This window comes from Protomyctophum parallelum (assembly GCF_964188405.1).
Source record: "Protomyctophum parallelum genome assembly, chromosome: 7".
Classification (NCBI taxonomy): domain Eukaryota; kingdom Metazoa; phylum Chordata; class Actinopteri; order Myctophiformes; family Myctophidae; genus Protomyctophum; species Protomyctophum parallelum.
In genome coordinates, this window is record NC_139705.1 from 17,383,360 (window position 1) to 17,397,067 (window position 13,708).

General features: G+C 43.1%; 1 protein-coding gene across 1 annotated transcript in view; it reads left to right on the forward strand.

Moving 5' to 3' along the window:
- Nucleotides 1-13,708, forward strand: part of LOC310861954 (prickle-like protein 2) — a gene marked incomplete at its 3' end in the record, with an annotated part of 57,639 nt that overhangs the window by 8,794 nt on the left and 35,137 nt on the right. Inside the window, exons 2-4 of the mRNA XM_083769691.1 lie at nt 5,253-5,366; nt 10,532-10,669; nt 12,574-12,780. Coding sequence (XP_083625817.1) covers nt 5,253-5,366; nt 10,532-10,669; nt 12,574-12,780 — 459 coding nt within the window. The remainder of the gene's footprint in view (nt 1-5,252; nt 5,367-10,531; nt 10,670-12,573; nt 12,781-13,708) is intronic.

Genomic DNA, 13,708 nt, shown 5'->3' on the forward strand with positions numbered 1-13,708 from the left:
TACTACTAGGTGTTTACATGCATAAAGTAGGTAGGTAGCAAATAGTTACACCTAATAATTAGACATTTCAAACGTTCCTTCACAGAGATACTGAGATTCCACAGTTTACAGCGGTCGAAAGTACTTGAGCGCACTGCTTGCGCACTAGTTGGCCATTTATGGCCTACTAGTGTGCAACAAGCAAGTATGCACTTGACAGAGTGCAGTTCTAGTTTATATTATCTTTTGTGGAGACTTGACTATCTGACATGAAAAGAGTTCCTCTCTTCACCTCTGCTCCGTTTGTTCTGCCCAAACCCAAAAGGTGGAGGTGATTAGCTGATTAGGTGAGCCTAATTCAACCTGCCCATGAAACAGACCACAAATACAGAGCACAGTAGATGGCACTATGTGTATACCATACAAATACCAAAAAATCACACCCGTGTGAACTGAGTGGTGCAACCTCTCTCTCTCTCTCTCTCTCTCTCTCTCTCTCTCTCTCTCTCTCTCTCTCTGTTTTTGGCACAACAGCGCCCCTTACTGGTACTCATAGTCATACTGGTGCTCATTAACGTCACATAGGTAGTCACATACAGTAGGTGAACCAACACATAGGTTAACACGGACATTGCTGTTCCTTGGAGTGGTTGCACCACTCAAAAAAATACAGTTTGTTACCCAAAAGAAAAATACATTCACAATAGCCTATTCATATTTTCAGAAAAATAAGCAAAATTAAATATTACAGCATACCCATAACTGGGACAGCTACAGTTTTAGTCGACGAAATCAACACTGATGCGTGGAGCCGGTATAGGAAAGAACAAAGGGCTTTTTTTGGTTTTAGGGATCAGACGTTCGAAGAGGAGCAAACAGAATAAGTCAGTCAGACATTTTTCAAGGAGGAATAATTGCAGGGACGCTACACAGCTGTCACTGTCTGTGTGCAGGGACCAAGGTCACAGTCTAGCCCATTTAGACCTGAGGACGCAGCATCTGTGTCACCTTATAGCATTTAACCACTTTAACCATTATTTTTAATTAAACTTTAGCTGTTGAAAAATAGCAGATCTACAAGCTCATGAGCTTGAAGATCTGCTATTCTTGGAAAAATCGTGACAATGTGGTGCAAATCTTTGAATATATATTCGTTCACAGCAAACTTCTTTTTTATTAATTCGTATCTTTGCTTCTGGGGGGAAGGGGGTCCCTGGAACAAGATATTTTCAGATGGGGGTGCGGCAGCAATTACATATAATTTTGGGGGTCCTTGACATGAAATAGTTTGAGAACCACTGGTATAGAAACATGAGGTTTTTCAGAAGAATCTGGTCTCAGGTCTTTGTGAGTTAGCAGGGTGACAGCCGTGACTGCACCGCCAAACACAATGACTAATTAGTGCTCTGCGTCGTCTGCATCCCTGGTTCAACCAGGAAGCACACAGTCGCTGTCTGGCGGGCGGAGACCTCCTACCTCCAAATTACTTTTTATATTTTTTTGTTATTGTAAATTAAGTAATGCCCTACTTGATCACAGTGGTGTAAAGTTACTAGTACATTTACTTAGAATTACTGGATTTGTACTTTACTGTTGTATTTCCGATTTCCAATATTTTTTACTTGTACTCTTACTACATTTATTTTAAAACTTTAGTTACTACCGTAATTTCCGGACTAGGCGCACCTGAATATAAGCCGCACCAGCCAAATTTAGGGAAAATCCCAAATATGTACGTATACAAGCGGCGCCGGACTATAAGCCGCAGGTGTTTTAATGTTTAATTACCATATGTAAAGGTTTCCGCAGGTCGCCCCATTTCCATCCTGCCCCACTATTATACTGATTATATAAAAAGTATTATCATATTAATTTATCATTGTTAAGTTCACTCTGCATAATAGCATGATGATGCCATTACAAAAAATGGGCTAAATCAGGAGAAATGCGTTTAATAAAACGAAATTAACTGCTAGAAGGAAGGTCCTAAATTAATTTAATTACGCAGTGACCGTCTCTGTGTCATGTTATTCTTTCTTAATTTTAGTATAGAGATCGACTACTTCTCCAACCTACGTACTAATCCATTCATCCTGGCTGATTGTTTTCATATCATATACAAGCCTACTGTACGTGGATTTTGCAGTCACCGCCACTCGTGTGGGCTGCAGTGGCAGCATTCAAGACACAGTCCCTCCTCACTCTGCCCAAATGTAGCCTGCTAGCTAGCAAGCCTAGCATGTAATATTAAATAACCTAGCCTTAATAAAGACCAAAGGAACTGTGGTTGTAACTTGATGTGAACATTTAGGCTTGTATGAATTGAATGAATAACATCCCATCGTTTTTCAAACAGCGCTGGCCTCTCCTCCGTGCCTATAATATATAAATCCATTCCAAAGTAACGTAACATGCTAATGCTATGCTGCTCCGTAGAAACTTCTTGCACAACGAAAATAGCAGATCTACAAGTCCATCTGTGAGGCAGTGTAGACTTGTAACTTTGACAACAGCTGTTGTGAATTTTGGCCAATCAGAACGGCAGCTGCAAAGAGCCTGCATGCATGGACCGGCCATAGATAGATTTAGAAGGCCCCCTAGTGGCCGTTACGTTAGCTCAGAGCCTTAGATGGCTCTGCTTTAGCTGTAAAAATCCGCACCGTTGTATAAGCCGCAGGGTTCAAATCATGGGTAAAAAGGTGCGGCTTATAGTCCGGAATTTACGGTAGTTACTTTGTATATTTTGATTATTACAAAACATTTAATCTCCTTGAATTCATTTTTTTTGCGCATTCTCCTATTTTACCACTGTTTCGGGCTGTAGTGCCAAAATGATTTCGGCTCGTCAGAAATTTTCATTAGCACCGAAGAGCTGACTTTAGGAAGGTACCCGCCCCCCCGAACCTCAAATGACGTCACATTGTAGGCACTACAGAGCCGAACCGACTTTTATTCGGCTCTAAGTCAACAATTTGATGACGGGGGGGCTCAATATTGAGTCTCCTCCGCCGGTCATCAAAGTATTGCACTGTTTGGCCTGTTTTCACTGTTGCTACACAAAATATACAATAAGAAATGTGAACCCATAGTGATATTCATAGATATGTAGGCATTTTGCATTAAAAAACATTAGGCATGTCATTGTTTTTAATGACAAAATGGGTTAAATTAAACAGTAATTTACCCATTGTTATATAATGCATTTACTTTTCGGGCATGTGCATGGGCACGATCCTTTGGGCAAGTAGAACATGACCTGTACTTGCCCAACAGTTAACCCTTGGCCTACAATTCACGGAAAAAACTGAATTAATCGAAAAATCTAAACCTCCCGTTAACGGAAAAAACGGAATGACAATCAATATCAGTTATCGCGGGGTCAAAAGAGCAAAAATTAATATTTTTTCGCTAATATCACTAATGTTGGATGTAATTTACCAAAAAACGGCCGAAATCCGCGTGATCGTGCGCTATCGTGCACGCGCGCCGTCTCTATGTGCGTCGCTGTAAAAAATGTGATATTTTGCGATCTTTTGGGGTTGATTTGAGGTTAATTTGACTTAGTTATGAAAAATATAGCATTAGCTTAGCAATCCGGACCAGCCAAGCTATTGACTAGGGTCAAAGTACTACAGGATGTTGTTGATCGTTGAACCGGAAGTGACTTAGGAAGATCCGTCTATTTTAGCCAAAATCAGCATAATGGTGCTTTCCCGCCATCTGGTGGCGAATCGAGAGAATACATTTGCAATGAATGACAAAAAAGAAAACATCTTTTCAAGCCACCAGATCTTTCTTGTATGTTAAAACGATGAATTAAAAATATGCCAATTTGTTACCCAAACAAAAAAATTGGAACTGGCAGTCTAAGGGTTAAGTGCCTCTGAGACCTTAGTGTCTGTCAACTCCTGTAATACAGTGTAATGCAGCCAGCCTCCATACAGGGCATACATGCTGCTGAGAGAATACTTAAGTAAATGTATTTAGTTACTTTCCATCACTGGTTCTTTGCGCAGAATCATATCTGTTGTGCCGCCCATTAATTACGTGTCTTGCTTTGAAGTCGCCTATTTTGATGTTCTTTTTGTTGCTGTAACATCAGTGAGATTAAATGGAACTAATTAAATCCTATTAAGTTAATAGAACTTTAAAATACATGGCAGACAAAACTATACGATGGTTGTGCCAGTTATGCTGCTATGATCGAGCAAATGTTTGGGCTTTTCTTAGACACACACACACACACACACACACTCTATCACATGTGCGTAGTGGATCTGTGAGACTGAGTGCTGAGTTCAGTTCTCATGGGGGTCAGTGAGGGAGTGTGGTGGTGCATCTCATGGGGGTCAGGTAGAGGGTGTAGCGGGCGGTGCACTTTGACTGTCCAGGTGGCTTTACTCTGTGACGTGATGTTCTCAATGGCCACTTCATGATCCGCTAGCTCTTCCTATAGAGACCGGGATGAGAGGGATTCACCAGGATAGCCATCCACCTACAGATGTGTCATTTCAACTCTTCACACTATCCTGATCTTGCCAATGCTGCTGCTTTGCCACTAAAAAGAAGTGTCACTCCTCGAGACTTCCAGCGAGTCTAAACATAACTCCTTGGTAAATGCCCCACTTTCACTGACAGTGTTCTGATAATCTAGCCATCTATCTCCTCAGCCTCCCCTTTACATATTTTCTGTTTTACACACCTTTATAATGTTCTTATTTTGATCAGATCTCCAGGTTTTCTTCACTGATTTACTACAACAATATGGCATATTTTGAGTCTATACTAGTGGTTCTCATTTTATTTGCAAGGACCCACATAACTCTGAGTGTACAAATGAAACCAAATGCATCTGTATACTCTCAGAGTTAGGGACCTATATGGTCATTCAAGGCTATATCTTTTTTTTTTTTTAAGATTTTTTTTTTGCGGCTTACGCCTTTTATTGATTTTTTAAGGGACAGACAGTAGGCTGACAGGAAACGGGAGAGAGATGGGGGGATGACATGCGGTAAAGGCCGTGTCGGGTCCGGGAGTCGAACCCGCGGCACACCGCGACTGGATCACCAGTCCGGTGCCCAGACCGTTACGCTACGGCCTGGGCCTCAAGGCTATATCTTTATGTGTTTCTGGTAATATTCATTATGTCCGTGGCAAAAATGTCCACCACAAGCCAGTATGGCGATGACCCCTGCTACAGTTCCCTGACTGAAGACGGTTTCGGTCTAACGACACGTTCCTTACAGCTGCTCTGCCTCTATGTTGTGTTTTAGGTCCATCAGTACTACAGTTCCCTGCCTGAAGACAAGGTTCCATATGTCAACAGTCCTGGAGAACAATATCGCATCAAGCAACTTCTGCACCAGCTGCCACCACATGACAATGAGGTATACCACACTGCCACACACCCTAAAACTCAATTAACTCAGTGGCATAATTATCTCAATTCGTGGGGTTCATATAGGAAGTCACTAATGATGTCCCAATTGTTTTACTGTTGGGTTTGCATAATTAGCTAAGTCAATCAATCAATCAACTTTATTTGTTCAGACTCAGGGTCCAATAACAACAGACAACATAAAACAGTACATACAGAGAAGAAACACCCCTAACCCATAAAAACATAATTTTTACAATAGACATTCATACCAGTGCTTCCAAAAAGCAGACAGGTACCTGGTGCTACTGAAGCTGGGGTTACATAACAGCATAATTATGCAGTTTTTAGACTCATTGAGCCGACACATACATTTATACATCAAGTGTCTCAGTAAGGCATGAAAGGTGTAAACTCCCACACTACAGAATAACTCACTTGCACTGCTCCACCTTGGTTTGTTCAATAATATACGCATGCAATCATTATAGGCAACCTGCAGTTTATACATACTTGCTTTCTTAAATTTAACCCACAAGGGGGCAGTATAGAGGGGAGTACAGTATGCTCTAAATAGATTAACTTTAACCTCAGGTGAACATGAGCGGAATTTCCTCCCCAGCATGTTTGCCTGAGCATACAGTATACGGCGCTGCCTATACACTACAGATCCTCATCATCAGACAGTTGGTCAGTTATCACATGTCCCAGATACTTGGCTTTACTGCAAATGGATAACACCTGATCAGATAGATAAAAGGAGGGAAAGGAGAGGTCTTTATCCCCTTTCGTCCTGCAGAACATTACTACTCTCTTTTTGGCATTATATTTTTATATCATACGCTACCCCATATTCAGAGCATACATTTAGCAGCTGTTGAAAGCCAGCACTACTGGGAGAGAGTATTGCCAAGTCATCAGCGTAGATCAGATTGTTTACCAGGGAGTTTCCAATCATACACCCTGTGTTACAGTTATTCAGCTGAAAAGAGAGATCATTCATATAAAGATTAAATAGGGCTGGGGAGAGTAACCTCCCCTGCCGGACCCCATTACCTACAGTAAAAGGAGCCGAGACCCCACTTCCCCATCTAACCTGCATGCTCTGGTTAGCATACCAGTATGCCAGGATTCTTATGATGCTGTCAGGCACCCCCCTTTCCCTCAGTTTTAGGAACAGCTTCCGATGACAGACCCTGTCAAAGGCACGGGACGAATCAATAAAACCAACTATAACAGATGAATTATGGCTTTTGTAGTTATCAACCACTTCCTTGCATAAATGCAGAGGTCAGTACCATGTTTAGCCTTAAACCCAAACTGATTGTCAGTGGCATTAAAAAAGGAGCCTAAACGAACTAATAGGATCCTTTCAAGGACCTTGGACAATACACTGGCAAGAGCAATAGGCCTATAATTATCCAAGCTCCCCACTTTTCCTGCCTTGTCCTTGATAACTGGTACCAAAGTGACAGACAACATAGAGTGTGGCAGTAATCAATGTGTCATGAGACCAGTGAGACTTATGGCTAGTAGAACCGCAACCTTAGGGCTGGCATGTTTAAGATGCTCTGCAGTGATTTGATCTGAGCCACTAGCTTTGTTGTCAGATAGCTGCGTTATAGCTTGGAGAACCTCATTGGCTGTGACACCAACAGCATCACTGTCATGCATAATTCCCACTTCATAGGGATCACTCTTAACGCAATTGAATATATCAGAGTAGTGCTGCCTCCACACCTCTGCGATATTGTCCACACCAGAGACACCCTCCATGCTGCATGGCAAAGGAGTGTTATTTCTGTTCAGAGCTCTCACCTCCTTCCAGAACCCTGTAGCATTATGGTCAAGGAGCTTTTCAGCCATAGAGTCCGCTCTCATCGTCACTTCTTACTTGCTAACGAAGCGTATAGCATATTTATACCTGGCATTAGTTTGCTTTTTATGGTCCAGGAGAGGTCCCTGTCTGGGCCGACCTGCTAGGACCCAAGCCTTATAGGCCCTCTTTGCCTCTGCATGATGTGCAGCCACATGCTTATTCCAACCAGGCCTAATATTTTTATTCTTATTATGAAAAGAAAGAAAAGGTCTACTAGCCTCATACATAGCCCCCACAATACATTCATATAGGGTACACAGGTCCTCCTTGTGAGAATTTATATTACAATTGACATTAGCACATAAAATTGCATCATAGGGCAAAACTACATCGCTCAGCGCAACATCAGTTTTCTCATAATAAGCCAAGAGATCATCATTAGTGAGTTTAGACCAATCTATCTTCCCCTTACTGATGCTATCTACATCTTGGGACAACTCAGGGAGACTGTCCACATCAAGCACTAATATCACAGGCACATGGTCTGCCATAGATGCCTCATAGTCAATCTGCATACTGTAGATTGTATGATAGAGTGAGCATCAGCGGTGCTTATACATATATACAAGATGTTGAGTGCCAGGCTTCACTTATATAAGAAAAGCTATCTGCAGGTAAGAGCACCTGACTGGATAATATAAGGTTATTTTCCTCACAGAAATGGATCATATGTTTAGCAAACAATGAATGTCTGTCAAAGATGTCTGCATTCAGATCACCACAGACATAAACACTAGTAGAGTGATTATCAGAAATAAAAGAGTTTATAAAAGCTAATCTATTTAAGTATTCATCTTCATTCTGTTGACATTCATGTGGTGTATATACATTGAGTATAGTGAACACTTTGTTCTTGATCCTACACTGCACAGCAATACACCAGTCAGTGTCAAGCCTGACGACATTTATTACAGGGTCCAAGTTTTTGCACCACAATATAGCCACTCCTCCTGCAATCCTTCCTCTCACTATACCCATCGTAAGATCAGGTGTAGACTCACCAGCTCCATGAAAATTGTCATTAAAACAGTTCAACTGTCCCAAGTCCTGCTTGGCTAAAAACGTTTCTTGTAGGCAAAGGATATCGCATTTTAGCAACAAGTTATCAACGCCTGGCACAGTCTCCTGCACTGTTACCAAGCCGCAGCCCCCGACAGTTATAAAATCCAACCTGCATAATAATACCTAGGAGGTGGATGGTCTGGCCGTAGCCTCCTTCTGCACACTACTTACATCCACAGTAGCAAGCTCCAGATTAGCCCCGTTAGCCACAGCCCTACGCGGTTCATAATACCGCCGGACAAACGCTCCTTCAGGCCAGAGCTCGGGAGTGTACATTTCACCAACGTCTTTACACTCCGCTGTCACTTTAAAAGAGCCAAATCGGCTTTGTGCACTGACGATTTTCTGACAGGCGACCTCCCGCTTGAGTTTATCTTTTAGATACGCAGATAGCGTGTCAGCATCCATCTCTGGTGCAAATCTAGATGCAAATACACTGACAAGTTTGGTCTGCACTGTTTGGATTGTACTCACAGCACTGGTGCCGACAATGGGAACAGCACCCGGCCTCCTGGCCCGTCCAGTATTGTCAGCGGCTCTCGATCTCTTCTGAGTAGCGGCAATCCCCGACCCCTGCTGGGGCCGGCCTTGTTTAACCACTTTACTCCACCGTGGGGAAGATGAATGTGATAATGCCGGTCCAGTTGGACAAATCTCGACCCCAGAGGCAGTCGCCACGGCCCCTTCTCGATTACGAGGTGGAGGTGTACTCCCCGCTGGCGCGATGTTAACAGCACTTTGCCCCGAACTCAGCATAGGCGCCAGGTGTGTGCTCGAAACAGCCGATCGATCAGCCCCAGGCTTCATGCCCCGACCTGCTTCCTCTTCCAGCGCATGCTGTGTCTCAGGCTGTAGGGCAGGATCTGATGCAGGCTCCAGCCCCAGGGCTGCATCATCCACGTCAACAGCTTCTTGGTCGGGACGGCACTCCAATGCTGCCACCCGGTCATTCAACTCCACAGAGTCAGCTCGAACCCGTTCACATATCTCCGTCTGGAGTTAGGTCACACGTTTCAGTCCACCGACTTCAGCACATAACTGTTCCATCCTCCTCAGCATCCCGGTGACATCTATGCTGGTATACGTCACAGGTGGCAGATCTTCCAGATAGTAGGAGACGAATCTAGGAATATTTTCCCCACATTCATTCAGCACCTTAAAACAAAGTGCTATATTCTTGGTATCTTTGTGCTGTCCTTTGTGCGCAACGTTCCTCTGACCAGTCTGAGGGCACAATTCAAACAGAACCTTCTTGGAGGCCTCAATCCCATCTGAATCAAAGGTGTTTGTAGCCAGTAGTATCTCGTCATGGCTCAGAGTCTTAATTTTAATAGCAAGGAAATTTAGTAATTCATCATCTACTATTACCCTCCCATCCGTCAACTTATAGATCTCTGGCTTTATCCTAGACCGTTTAAAGTTAAAGGCAGGAGCAGGAGCTGAAGAGCCGCACCCTGTGCCGTCAGCCATCTTGCCAGTCTGTAGTGATGTGATGTCCTAGTGTTTCCTGTTTTGCCTACTGTTACCTGCGTTGTCTAACCTTGTGATTGGTCACCCACAATATTATTATTCACCCACAACAGCACATGGCTATACATTTGCTTCTAGTTAACTTAGAAAGGTGATCTAAGAGTCTAATCTAGACTTCAAGGAACCTCAATAATTAAAATATCATTCCAAAAGTATAATTTACTGTGTACCACATGTGTCACTCATGTTAATACAAAAAAGTTAAGCCTAGAACTGAAGGTCATCAGTAATCAGTGATGTGATGTCACTGGTCACATGACCTCCAGTTCTAGTTCTAGGAACAACTCTAAGTTATATTAATGACATAGTTCAATGTTGAAAATGAGTGGTATTCCCCTTTTAGTGCGCTCTGTGTTCCAAGTGTTCTTCCACATTTGAGCACCAGAGTTGTTGTGAACGTGTCGGTCCACCTGCCATTTTCCGCCCTGAGGGACTCCATGGGCTTTTAAGTGGTGATTATGTGATGTTAAATTGCATTGCTTCGCCCTCACCGGGCCTTCTGCTTGCCAGCACCGGGCCGGTGGAACAGCCTTCCTATGCAGACTGACTTTTAATTTTAATTTCGGAAGACCTTTTCGTGTTAAATTGTTAAACCCTGCTTTAAACCCTGCTTTAAAGCTTCAATTCCTTGTGAATGAAAATGCAATGCAAATAAAATGTATTTATTATTATTATTAATTATTATTATTATTATTATTATGTAGGTGTGTTACTGTAACGGCCTGGATGAGGAGGAGAAGAGGGAGCTGAAGATCTTCAGTAACCAAAGGAAGAAAGACAACCTGGGCCGTGGCAATGTGAGACCCTTCCCCCTCACAGTACAAGGAGCCTCCTGCCGACAGGTACACTTTGATTTACTTTCATTTCATTCAACTTGGTTCTACGTCCACAGTAGCCTCGGAGGCTTTACGTTTCACAAGAAAAATAAATCCCAGTGGCACCCGCCCCTATAGACCAGAAATCCCGCTGGCTGGGCCAGGCGACGATCACAGGCATCAGGTGGCATTAGATGTCAGTCCATGTAAGAACAGTGAACAAGGATAAGACTGCTTTCAAGAATTAATGATCCACCCACAAATGGAACAAACTTCAGGACGATTGGTCTCCATAGAGACATGCTTCTTGACTCTTTTTTTTTTTTTTTTTTTCAATAATATTGTTTTTGATTTTTTCATTTTACGACTAAGACAAGACAGGAAAAACAAAACAAACAAACAAAAACAGACAGCTCAGCTCAGGCGCGTTGTGGAACAAAGGACACAATTAAACACTTATACCAAAAAAATAAAGTGCAAAAATAATATACAAATATGGAATGCTTCTTGACTCTTGAGGCTACACTACATAGTGACTGCACCTGTTTCATGTAACACTAGATTTATTTTCATCTGTGATGATGTAATGTGGTTCAAATGTTTGTTATTTATTACATGCATCGTGTTTTATATGCTGTGATCAGGGCATCCTTGAAAAAGAGAGCTTGCTCTCAAAGGGCTTCCCTGAGTAAATAAACCTTTATTTAATGCAGTGGTTTTCAACCCTTTTCATATCAAAGTCTATTATTTATTCAGCATTTGAGCCACAGACCACCATGGGGCTAAAAGGAGCTCAACATTCAGGTTATTAAGAGATAAAAAACACAATAAATCACAAAACACAGGAGAAGAAATAAAAAAACAATAAAACAGAAAATTTAATGCCACACGTCATTATTACTGCAGAGACCAGATAAGAAAATAAATAAATGGAGCTTACAGTTTGTTACACACAGTCTGTCGCAACGCATTGTGAATTTGGGAGCTTTTGGGGGTTAAAGTACTAACCACTGTTTCGGAGGTCACCTTATCACCTAAAACTGGAGTATGAATAGGCCTTTATGCAACTCAAGTCCGTTTTACTCATAATAGGGTCTAAAGTTTAGAGTAAAACGGACTTGAGTTGCACGTTCCTTGATGAGCTCTTTTTCAATCTACATGAAATCTCACCAAAAATAGCAGATCTACAAGCTCACAACACATCACAATGTTCCCCCCAGAATAGAGATAATGGGGTTCAAGTGGTTGAGTGTGTAGGCTATGTCCAAAAGGAAACAGATATTCTCTCAGGTTTTCCTCGTGGCATACTGCATCTAAGGGGGCATGATTTACATATTTACATACCGTTAATATGGCATAAGTAGGAATGTCCCAATTACAAATTAAAGTTGAAGATTAATTGTCACATAAATAATTGCAATTAACGATTTAATTGTGTTTTCTTTCCAAGAAAATTACAAAATAGTGGAAATAGTTAGTTGATCACTTTGTGACTTGTTGTAAGCTTGTACTGTATATCTGCTATTTCTACAATTTCTTTAATCTATGGATATTTTTCAACATGGAAACGATTAACGATTATGCAAAAAATAATTTGCGATTAGGCTATGTAATAATTGCGACAGGCCTAGACATAAGGTGCTAAAGTAAAGCCTGTCACACACCGACTGCAAACGCCGCGCGTTATTTTCAATGAACCTATCCCACACCGGCGGCGTCCGATGCACACCGACGCCTTGCCTTACGCTCCGATACACCACTGTTCTATTTTCCAGGCGTTGTCGCTGCGCACCCGGTGTGTTGGGCTTAACAATAATAATTCATGGGTGCCGTGGATGAAAAAGTAATTCATAGGGATGACCTATAAATAATGTTTGAGAGGTCGAACCACTGTTCTACCGTCCTCTCTGTCTCCGTGTCTCTCTGTCCAGTGTGGCGGTCAGATCAATGGTGGTGACGTGGTGGTGTTCGCAGCGCGGGCGGGTCACGGCGCGGTGTGCTGGCACCCACACTGCTTCGTGTGCGGCGCGTGTGAGGAGCTGCTGGTGGACCTCATATACTTCTACCAGGACGGGAAGGTGTACTGCGGACGACACCACGCCGAGAGGCTGAAGCCTCGCTGCTGCGCCTGCGATGAGGTACGCTAAAAAACCAGTGGGGAACAATTGGGGGTTGACCAACCATTTGGACTTTACACCCTAGAATAAGACTACAGTGGCCTACGTGGAGGCACGCCTGTCAGGAACAATGCAATTGTTCGTGCCTCAGCTTTTGTTCACTTCCTTCACTATGACCACAGCTCATGTACTTTCTGTGAATGGGCCATTATATTGGACAAACGTGATGCAGAGCTTCACCAGTCTGTGAAGCTGACGGTAACGGGTCAGGTTGGCCAATCAGGAAAGCCGATGCATACATTACACTTTTATTTTAATTAAAAAAAAAATGTAACCCATTTTTCACCCGTGTCAATTATTTAATGTGATCCTGGGTTCTACACACCCTCCGCCAACCTGGGGAGAGCAACGGACTTGAACTCATGCTTCCTTCATGCATGAGTGTCCAAGTTGCTCCTTTACACCTGACAGGGGGGAGTTTCCCTGGTTGGACGTAGCACGTGGAAGGAGCACGTTATTCCAACCAGTTCCTTTCCCCTCCATCAGGCGCCCCGGCTGCCCAGGGGGAGGCCGTTTAGAGACCAGGGTTACTGCATATTTTTTGTGAGGGTACCTACCCTATAGGGGACACGGGGAGAACATGCAAACTCCACACAGAAAGGCCCTTTCGCCAACCCCGCCTCGGGTATGGGCACTGATGACGCAGAGGAGGAAACACGCCGCCAGCAACCACAGCATCCCGAGCGGGAATCGAAACCCAGGACCTTCTAGATGTGAGGCGACAGCACTACCAACTGTGCCACCGTGCCCCCTCTGATGTGGCTTTTAGAGCATTCTCTTAACTACTCCAGCCCTCTGTACTTTAAGGCAAGGGTTCCCAAACTTTTCAGGCCCGTGACCCTCAAGGGAAAGTAGAATCTCAAGGGAAAGTGTACAGGGTTGAGTCACC